The sequence below is a fragment of the Calidris pugnax genome, unplaced genomic scaffold (assembly GCF_001431845.1).
Source record: "Calidris pugnax isolate Ruff unplaced genomic scaffold, ASM143184v1 scaffold418, whole genome shotgun sequence".
Classification (NCBI taxonomy): Eukaryota; Metazoa; Chordata; class Aves; order Charadriiformes; family Scolopacidae; genus Calidris; species Calidris pugnax.
Genome location: NW_015091199.1, coordinates 582,889 through 593,781, shown reverse-complemented (window position 1 = coordinate 593,781; position 10,893 = coordinate 582,889). Strand labels below are relative to the sequence as shown.

The window sequence follows — 10,893 nt, the reverse complement described above, 5'->3', positions numbered from 1 at the left end:
TACTGCATTTTTTAAAATATCTTGGTGGGCTGGTCAGACCCTCCATGGTCCCTAGTGTCTTCCCCAGGCAGCTTGCCTTCACTTGCACACTGAGGTTAAAAACCCACATTAAGGTTTCCTTATATATATATTTATTTATATATTTATATGTGTGTATATATATATATATAAAAAAAGGATAAGGTGACAGAGGGCATTTCAGGCCTCTCCTGCCATGGGCAGATGATGTTCCCATATGCCATGCTGACGACGCCTCTCCCTTGGTCAGTGACTAGCTCATGATAGCCCATCCTATCGTGATGTGCTGAATGGTGCTCCTCTCTGGGGAGGGACGTGCTCCCTGCCACTCTGTGCCGTCTCTGGGAGCACTGGTGGTGCCACAGACACTGCTGGGAGCTGCGGATGTGAACCTGTGGGGACTCCAGGAGAGAAGGAGGAGAAGAGAGAGGGCTGGTGGAGAAAAGAGCAACCTGGCCCTTGGAGAACCAGCACATCCCTTTGTTGTGCAGGCTGTGGTAGGAAGGAAAGAAAAGCCACTGGTGCCGTTGGGGATGGGAGATGGTGTGTCTATGATGCTGAAATGCCAGAGCATTGCCAGAGAGTGTCAACTAAAGCTTCTTTGATTTCTTCCACTAGAGCAATCACCATGTGATACATGTCTATAGTTTTGCTCCTGTAATTTCCTAGGTAAAATTGTGCTCATCGGTTTAGTCCAGGAGCGTAAAGTGTTGCCGGTTCATCCCCCCTGTGCACATATTCCTTGTTAAGTGTTCTGTTCTAAAATGTCCTTTTCTGCCTTACAGCTGATGGACATGTGACCTTGGCTCAAAGATGGGCTTGAATGTGTCTTCCGCAAAGCAATGTCATCAGCTTCCACCTTGAAGAAACTGGTTTCAATTCTCTCCAGGTCATCTGTCCCAACTTTTATCTTCATGCACAGCAGGTTGATATATGTCTCATAGCGACTCTTCTGCAGAGAAAGAGGGAACAGAGAGCCTGGGAACATGGTTGGGCCATGACATATGCGAAAAGTAGAGGCAATGCCATCTGCTACTGCAGGAAAACCCAACACATATTGTCCGGAACCCACTGATCATACTCCACAATTACTGTTTAACAACAGCACAATCCCTGATCTATGCAAAGCCTGCAAAGACTGATCAACCCATTGTTGAAAGGGATAAGGAGAAAGAGGAGGGTTGTACAAGACTCTCCAATTGCTCTTATGGGTCTTGACTGCCAGTGGTTTTATAAGATGGATACTGGAGGCAAAAGCAGACCAACGGATCTGCTCTAGAGAGTCAGGCTTGGCATTACATAAAAGGGTGGTGCAACCCTGGTATGTGGGAGGGGGATATTTCCATCCTTGGAGATTTCTGAGACTTGCCCACAAAATGGCATGCTCAGCCTGGGAAATACTGGGAATAATCCTGCTGGAAGCAGGACTAGAGGCCTCCAGCAGTCCCTTACCACTGACACCTATGTGGCAGGAATCACACCTGCTAAACTCCCACTGGAGCAAAATATCCCATTTCTCCCACAATTAAATCCTTCTTAGACTTTGCAGAGAGATTAAACTTAGCTACATGCATCCTCAAAGAGTCTGTAGTCAGCTGTAATGCTGGTTTTGGCTTTACTTGCAGAAATAGTTGCATCAAATCCAGATTTATTCTCCCCTTAGCTTTTTATTAATGTTGCTGAAAAAGACTGATGCACACCAAGAACTGGACCACTTTCTTACTTGGGACCTGAGGAAGGTTTCCTGTCAAGTTTCAGCACAGTAAAGGAAGATTTTATTTCTCTCATCAGTTTTTCCATCCTCTTGTTAGAAATCACAGAGGGGAGGAAATGTCTGTTATTTCTTTTTTTAGCATCAGTGCAAAACAGTGAGGCTTGCTGCTGCCCCAAGACACCCATCCCGCTTGCGAACCCTTGTCCTTCTCTCTCCTTTCACGTTCCCCCGGCTCACAGCATCCACTCCAGAATTCTTAGTTCTCAATCAGCCACGGTATCGTTTATCACAGAAAAGATGAAAGTTCCTTTACCTCAAATATTAGGTAATGTTCTTTGAGTCTGTATTCCTCAGCCTCTTTTGACTTGAGGCTCTTCTCTACAGGATGTAATTTATGCTCTGCTAATTCGTCTGCAATCTGCTTCATTTTATTTTCATGAGACCTCAGCTGTTCCTCCTGCCGAGAGAAGCATGTCAGGTATTAAAACGTAGGAGTGCAACACCCAAGTGCACCGCCTGCCTGTTAGTGTGGGATCTGTCTCTGCAAGGATGTAAGCTTGGCTACTGTGCTGGAGCCAAAGGTGTGCAGTACATTTGCAAATTCATCTGATAAGAAGCAGCTGAAACACAGGTATTTGAGTAAGATCAAAACTCATGTATTGCAAGTGCCAAGAGTAGATGTCTTTGGCACCTGGGCTTCTTTAGCATCATAAATATGAAATGCTCTGCATCCTTCAACAGCCAGGCAGAACCAGCGGTGTCCCATGAGTGGCTCATCTCTTTTTTGAAATAAAAGTATCCTCCCCATCTGGGCTCTGAGAAAGGTGACATCTGGCCACATCTGGTTCAGCAGATAGGAGCTGTATCTCTGCCCTGACATTTCAGGCTGTCCTCCCATTTGCTGGGGCCCAGTGGCAGTGTGACCCTACTTTTTGGAGGTGCTAAGGCATGTCGGACTTTCCCTGGACTGTGCTAACCAAAACTACTCTTTGGATGACAGCTGCCCATTGCTCTTGGTGGACTGAGCCTTAGGCAGCCATGGTCTGGTGCCCCCTTGCTTCCAGAAAGACCTTCCTCACTGAGTGGGACTCAGACTCCACCTTCATCTGTGGCTTTTCAGCTTGAGAAACAACAGGGTGCCACCTCTGAGTGCCATGTTATAAAATGAAGTGGGGTTGTTGCCAGCTGTTGGGCTCAGTAGCACCAGCTTTTTCAACTCCAGCAACAGAAAGGTGCTGGGATGTGATGGGCAAAGAGCGATAAACAAGCCAGAATCAAGAGCCATTCAGGCAGGAGATGCATGGGGTTGCTTTATAGCCACTGCAGAGGAAGCATTGGCCAGACACCAGGCTTTGCCACTGTCTGTCCAAGCCACCCACTCCACTGCCCTGAGTGTGTCTATCAGGCAGGAGCTGGGGTAGCTGTAGATGGGCTCAGCCTGAGCTAGGTGTTGAAGGGCTGGCTGAGTGCTGGTCACCCCTCCATTGCTCCTTCTCTCATGTGTTACCTGGCACAGCTTGGTCATGGATGAAGGCAGGAGTGGGCGGCAGAATTTCTTCATGGAGCAGATGGCAGCTGGGAAGGCTGGGGCAGAGAAAATGGCAGCAACAAGGTTGATTCGCAGGATCCAGGAGAGCATTTCTTCCTTACTTCTGTTATGGAGAAGGGGAGAAGAGAGGGAGTGTCTGTAAATGCTCCTGACCCAGGACCAGCCAGCTCAAAATTTCCCTGGAGCCAGGCACTCTTGGGAGGGCCTTGCTTTGAAGCCATTTCTGTGCCACCTGGGGTTGTGAACAGAGGAAAACTCTGGCTAATTGGCTCCTCTACAGTGCCCTAATGATTTCAGGACCATTGTCTGCCTCTTGAAAGTCCTGCCTTCCTCATCAGCTCTGACTGCATTTCCTGAGGAGCTGGAAAGAGGTAGAATGGTGGAAAGGCCCAAGGATATTCTGCTCTTTGGAGAGTGGGAGCCACACAACAGAGGTCCCATGGAGCAGGGAGGACCTCTCATTTGTGGGACACTGCCCAGGGTCCATCATCAGACCTGTTCAGGCACTGCTCCCCCAGCCTTCAAATGGGTTTTCACTGCACAAATTCAGATGTCAAACTTCAGTTTGACATTAGTACCCCAGCCCAATTTACAATGTCACCTATGTCAGCAGGAGACAATTAAAACAGCGGACAGGAGAAGACTCAATCACACTTGACACAGCTTTCCTCTGCAATAGACTAAGAGAGAGAAGATAAGCCTCTAAAGCTCATTCTTTAATGAGCTTTAGAAAGTTTCCCCATCAAAAGCTGGCAAGAGGAACCTTCAGCTCTTTAGTTCAATGCACCACATAGATTTTCTCCCTTCTGCAGACTGACAATAGAAGTTAGTAAGGGGAGTCCTGTACTCAGCCCTTTACTTCCCGGCCCATCCTGCTCAGCCCACCTTGCTGACAGATGAGAAAGAACCTCCAGGACTGGCACACAGCTACCAAGAGTGACAGGTAGAAACTGTGACCACATGACGGAGTCCTTTGCACAGCCCTACAGACCTCACCCTCAGCTCTTCTGCTCAGCATCTTCCTCCCCTCCAAGGTTTGTCCCTTAATGTGTGTGTTGATCTGGCCAGGTCGGAGGGAGTGTGGCGATAGCTGGAGGTCAGGCTGCCTGTTCTGCAGGAAGAGCTGGTACTTACGGGGCCTGGAAGAGGAAGACTCTCCAGTCAGCTGTCTTCAGTTTGAGCACGTTGGACTTCTTGCTGTAATCAGAGGCTTTTGTGGCTAAGGCGTGGTGCACACGGATGGCGTTTTTCAAATCCACTTCAGAGAGGTCTTTGTCAGGTTTATATTCATCCTGTGAAGAGGAATGTTAATTGGATAATGACAACACTAACATTTGCGGGCTACTTTAATGAACCTGCCTTTCTCCCTCTGCTATAATCACAGAGTGCCAAGACCAGGAAAAGCACTGCTTTGTACAGTAAATGCTAGGAGCTGATAATAATAATAATTAACATCTGGCAACTTCTTCCATCATTAAGTTCACTGGGAAGATGTGAAGAAGGAGATGAAAGTTTTAAACATAATTATCAATAGTTATCTCTAACAGGGCACACGCCTGAGGCTTTGGGGGAAGGCACAAGATAGGGCCAGGTTTCTGCAGAACTTCACCCGTAGTGCAGAGCTCAAGCCAGGATGCAACTCCTGCTTGTTGACAGGTATCAGCGAGCGCCTGCTGTGGTGCTGCAGCTTTGTGTGGCGGAGGAGCTGGGCTCAGGCTTCGCACTGTCTCGGGCAGCCCTGGAACAGTAACATTCCTGCAGCCAGAGCACCTCTGTGCAGGTGTGGGGCTTGCTGGGCAGTTGCCAGACAGAGCACGGCCCCCTTGAACCATGCTCAATCTCTCTTTAACACATGTACCCCTTTGGCGTCGTCTCTCATGTCATTCATTAGACTGGCACTGGCAAATTGCAGCAGCATTCCCTGTATTCCTGCTTTACTTGCTCCACTGAAGGAGCAATTTCACGGAAGTAGGGAATGTAGCAGTAACTATGTATGTATATATTTTATAAACAGATAGAAAACACTGAACATGGGATTCTGAAAGGATGATCTCAGCACAGCACTTTTTAGGGAAAAAAGGAGTTCAATCAATCCTGTGTTTACCCTTTGCTTTCCCAGTGACTAAGCTCCTGGCCACTTAAAGTGATGCCTTCCCTCCCCCTCTGTGCCCTTGCCAGCTCAACAGCTGGTCCAGCTGGGTGCTGGGATGGAAGGATGGATAGATGGACGGATGCATGCATTCATGGATAGATGGATGTAAAAAAACCTGACCCTGGCTAAAACTAACCACCACCCTCGATGATGTTAGAGGCTGTGTCACAACCTGACTTGCCCTACTGATTACAGTGCATACCTACAGGACTAAATGGCTCTTATGTTTTGTTTTACTTGACTATCTTTGGCTGCCAGCACAGGGGCAGCTCTGTCCAATGGTGGCAGTCTATATGTCCCAGCCCCTCCTTAGGTTTCAAGCTGGAGCTTGGTCTGTTCTGCAAATTTGCAAAAAGATATTTTTTTTCCTGTGTCCTGGTGGTACAAATCCAGCTATTCAGGGAAAAGTCATGCTCCAGTCTCCTGGTTGCTAACCCTGGTCAGTAAGGATGTTCTCTGGTGTAGGGTCAGAAAGGTCTCCCCTCAGTTGCTCTTCAGACCACCAGGGACTGGCATTCCCCAACCCATGGATGTGGCTCACCCAGACCTTTCTCCTAATGGGAAATAAGCTTCTGAAGCCTTTCCTTCCCTCCTTTTTAGAAGCAATCATCCCACCTGGGAGAGTGGCTGCCATTCTGTGTTCACCAGCATGTGATACTTGGCCTTGTGCAAAGAAATGGACAGAGCCCAGAACTGTCTGGTAGGGGGTCCTGGCTCACGCAACTCCCTTCTTAAAGGTGAACCCCAAAGAAAATCCCTGGCTTTCCAGCAGAGGAAGAGGTGGGTGCTACAGCCACCCTGCATTCAGGGTGACGTTCAGATGGGCCGCACTGTGGGGCCTTTTCACAGTGAGGATTTCAGTAACCAGAGGAATGGGTCATTAGTCTTTGAACAAAGAAAAACAAATGCTTTGTCTTATGAGGACCTAATATGTTACCCCACTTGGAAAGAAACAGTTGTTTGAGGAAGACATTGCTGTTCAGGCCTCATATATTGAAGAGAGACTTTCGATTCTGCATGTCTTTCCAAGGCTGAAGCTCTTTGGATCTGTATAAATCAAACTCTGATGCCCATGATCTCTAATTTCAAGATAAGCTTTCTGAAAATACAGTGCAAATAGCTAGGCTTAATGGCATGTGACAAGGAGAAACTGCCATGGCTGCAAACTGGTTTGACCAGTGCAGATCTTCACCTTGAATGGCATCATCATGTATTGCCTCTACTGATTTCAGGCTCACAGGCATCAACGTAGACGTAAGGAAAAGCCAAATCTTCTTCTTTTTCTAACACTGGGCTCAGTAAATCAACGTAAGGTTGAATCAAGCAGGTTGTCTCTACCTTCTGCCTCCCTGCTGGTGGAAGCATGCTGCATTTGCAGGAGTGCATAATGCTAGAGGCTCACTTCTGCGTGGGCCAGCCCTGCCAGGAAGCTCACCTTAAAGCCTGAGCTGCGGTAGTCACAATGATATGTACAGCTGCTGATGCTGGGAGACCTCCGTGTGCTCTTAAACAGGCACCCTCTGCAAACCGCTCCACGGCTGTATGGTGCCATGGACACACGGCTGGAGTCCACAGTGCCCAGCACTTACACCATTGTGTGGGCCACACCATGTAGCCTTCCCCTGGAGAGTAATCCCACTGCCTTTCAGCGAAGCATGTCAGCTCTGCTCCAAAGCCTTCAGCAGTTTCTCTACATTTTGCTCACTCCCTTTCTGAGTTTTGATATCAATTTAAATGTGTGCATAAACTGCTACTGAGGGAAGAGTTGTGTCCAAAAACATAACAGTAACACAGATGTTTTCAGTGAAGGGAGTCTGGTTTAAATCTCAAAGAAACTGATTTATACTAACACATAAGCAGCATCATATTTGGAGTAACTTCAGGCAACGTTTTGTCCATGCTGTAGTACCGCTAAACCTCACTCTCACCTTTTTCATGGTGTTATCCTGCCATAAATTTGCTGGCAAAGGGGTTTATTTGGTACCACTTGGCTGTTGATTTTTTATCTTATGCCTCCTGCACTATTCTCTGGGAAATGGGCAAGGTATGCTGTGCCACACCATCCCAGTTACCCTTAGCCTCCAGCTGTTGAATGGTGCCATGTTTATTTTTCCCTTGCTTCTCCAGGTAAAGGGTGGTGGGGGTCAGCAATTTTCAGGGTCTGTTTTGGGGATATCTTCTGCAGGAACTGAGCCCAGTTATGGATGCTTGGTTTCAGAATCCTTCTAAATTAATTTCATTCACTTTCAGATTTTAATGTTGGTGTAAACAGACATGTGCCTCTCCTGCCTGCAGAATCAGAGAATCACAGAATGATATGAGGTTGGAATGGGACCTCTGGAGATCATCTAATCCAACCCCCCTGCCAGAGCAGGTCCACCTAGAGCAGGTTGCACAGGAACATGTCCAGGGGGGTTTTGAATGTCTCCAGAGAAGGAGACTCCACCACCTCTCTGGGCAGCCTATTCCAGGGCTCTGCCACCCTCACAGGAAAGAAATTCCTCCTCATGTTTAGGTGGAACTTCTTATATTCAAGTTTGTGCCCATTTCCTCTTGTCCTATTGCTGGGCACCACTGAAAAAAGGCTGGCCCCATCCTCTTGACACCCTCCCTTTAAGTATTTATATGCATTGATCAGATCCCTCCTCAGTCTTCTCTAGGCTAAAAAGACCCAAGTCCCTCAGCCTTTCCTCGTAAGAGAGATGCTCCAGGTCCCTCATCATCTCTGTAGCCCTTGGCTGGACCCTCTCCAGCAGTTCCCTGTCCTTCTTGAATTGGGGAGCCCAGAACTGGACACAGTGCTCCAGATGGGGCCTCACCAGAGCAGAGTAGAGGGGCAGGATGACCTCCCTCCACCTGCTGGTCACACACTTCCTGATGCCCCCCAGGATGCCATTGGCCTTCTTGGCCACCAGGGCCCATTGTTGGCTCATGGTCATCCTGTTGTCCACCTGCACTCCTAGACCTTTCTCCTCAGAGCTGCTCTCCAGCAGGTCATCCCCAACCTGTACTGGTGCAGGGGGTTATTTCTCCCCAGGTGCAGCACCCTACACTTGCCTTTATCAAGTTCCTCTCTGCCCAACTCTCCAGCCTGTCCAGGTCTCACTGTGTGGCGGCACAGCCTTCTGTTGTGTCAACTGCACAAAGGCTTTGCTTAAATGTGCATGACCAGCCTCTTGCCTGGGCTTAGTTTCTGCCATGGCAGTGCTCCATGATGGTTTTGGTCCACTCTTCTGATGCCAACTCTCCCCTCCTGCTCAGCCCTGTGAGCAGGTGGTGAGAGATCCACAGTATGAGCTCCCCAGCTCAAAGCTTTTTTTTTGTCAAGAAGAGGCATGTATCTCTTGTGCTTGCTTTTGTAGGGCACATGGATGGGGTGAGAGAGCCCACTGTATTGGTCCTGCTGCCCTCTCCTCTGGACTCAGCACCAGCCCTGAGCAGTGATGCGAATACAGACATGGAGCTACAGAGATTTCTCATACTCTAGCTTGTGAGTGGGTTTTCTTCTTTTTCCTTTTCTTCAGCTCATTATCTACCAGCCTAAACAAACCATTTAATAAGGAAAACTAACCTCTGAGATGTTTTCAGTCTGTTCCTGAACTTGTCACTCCAAGTAGCACTACCATGGCAAGGGCCTGCCTGCATGGGACAGCATCCGTGGCTTGGGGCTGTGTAGGGAACTCCCTTGTGGTTGGGAGCTGCAAGGGCAGACCCTGAGGGAAGACCTGCACCCTTTCCAGTACTTCCATATAAAAGCACATCATGCTTTATAGGTCTCCATCATTCCTCTCAACACCACTCTATGTATGGCAATTAAGGGTTATTATCCCTATTTCACAGAGGTCAAGTAAATTACCAAAGGCCACCGAATGAGTCAGTGCCCAGTACAGATTAGAGCACAGAAGAGTTGCACCCTGCTCCCAAGGCTGCATTTCTTCCTCAAGACTGTGCTGCATCCCTTTAGGGGATCAAGCAATTGCTTCAGCAGACTATGCTAGAACATGCTAATTCAGCAATTAACACTGGCAAGTCAATGACACGTGACATCTCTACATCAGCAGGATTATGGCTGCTGCCTGAATTTCTTCTAACAGACTTCTACCTGTCCGCCCACCTACCCACTCTCTCTGTATCTGGCCATTCCTCCTTTCTATATATCTGTCTCCCCAGACTCCTCACTCCTTTCCTCTCTCTCACTCTTATTTCTACTCACTTCCTAAAACCATGTTGATTAGAGTTTTCTATTAAAGCCTAGATCCCTGGTTTGGTCTGTGTGAAAAACTGGAACAGGCTGAACCCATGCTCCATGGCGTCAGGTGGGTCTGGAAGCAGGTACTTTCTCCTCTTTCTTACATCAGAAAATCATTTCCCAGTGATTTGTGCTCAAGCCAGGTTCTGCCTTATGTTTATCTGCAGGCATCTCCTGCTGAGAGCTTGGCAGGCTGGCACATTGTTTCTTTCCTGTATTGTGCAACTTTCTTGTTCTGCAAACCAGCCCATTGGCAAGAAATTGCACTAAGAATCAACAGGGCAGGTGGATGTTTATCCACTCTGTGTTGTGGTGCTGGGAATGTTTGGAAGTGGCAGGGCAAGGACTTTGTCTTTGTGGTCTCTTCCTTCTGTCCTGTCTCTGCAAGCCTGATAGACACTGTCTACAGCCAAGCCCAGCCCAAGGAATCCTCTGAAGTGTATCACACACAGTCTGGCAGCAGCACATGACTAAGAAACCCCTCTTTGCTCAAAACCTTTGCTCAAACATTCCTCAGGTTAATTTTTGCTGTTCCAAATGCTACTTCCTTGGGGCATCCTTGGCAATTCCAGTCCCTCCTGCTAATTACACATCAGTCATGGCTGTTATTTATCAGACACTTTCATAACCTAGCCAAACCTTAGGCATTTTGCTTCTTCAGTCCTTGACCATAAAGAGAGCCCTCAGTTTTTTAACCATTTGCTCCTGAGGGTCCTCTAAATCAGGACATTGGTCTTCTAATTGCCCCATCAATCTCATCCTCATTCTCTTTTTAAATTCTAACCACCCAGTACTAACATAACAAACTATGTTACTGCTCTGGATGGTTACTGCTGCTAGCTGTGCACAGCAAAGAAAACTCACCCCCTCTGCTCCGTCAGGGGCAGTGACACCCAGTGATGGCTTCATGGCTCCTAGTGCTAAGCAGTCAAGACAATCTTCAGTAACCTGGATTTTGGTCCAGCATGGGAAGAGAATTCTGTCCTGAAAGTGTATTTCATTCCAAATATATATCCCCTCAACAGACTCTTCCCAAGAGACATGCCCTAGAAGTTCTTGGTGAAAATTTCATTTAGATCTAAATGGTTCCTGTGATTTTCAAGAAATTGCCTATTTTTTTTTTTTTTTTTTTTTTTTTTTTTTTTTAAAAAAAAAAAAAAAAAAAAAAAAAAAAAAAAAAAAAAAAAAGTTCTAGGAAAAATATTAAACCC

General features: G+C 47.4%; 1 protein-coding gene across 2 annotated transcripts in view; it reads right to left on the bottom strand.

Annotated features, from left to right (window-relative positions):
- Window positions 1-6: 6 nt before the first annotated feature.
- The window catches only part of PSD2 (pleckstrin and Sec7 domain containing 2), a 90,572-nt gene continuing 79,685 nt past the window's right edge, over window positions 7-10,893 (bottom strand). For both annotated transcript variants that reach the window (XM_014959670.1, XM_014959671.1), the window contains exons 13-16: window positions 4,416-4,573; window positions 3,240-3,384; window positions 2,046-2,189; window positions 7-970 (exon numbers count right to left, since the gene is read on the bottom strand). In XM_014959670.1, coding sequence (XP_014815156.1) covers window positions 764-970; window positions 2,046-2,189; window positions 3,240-3,384; window positions 4,416-4,573 — 654 coding nt within the window. In that variant the 3' untranslated portion in view covers window positions 7-763. The remainder of the gene's footprint in view (window positions 971-2,045; window positions 2,190-3,239; window positions 3,385-4,415; window positions 4,574-10,893) is intronic.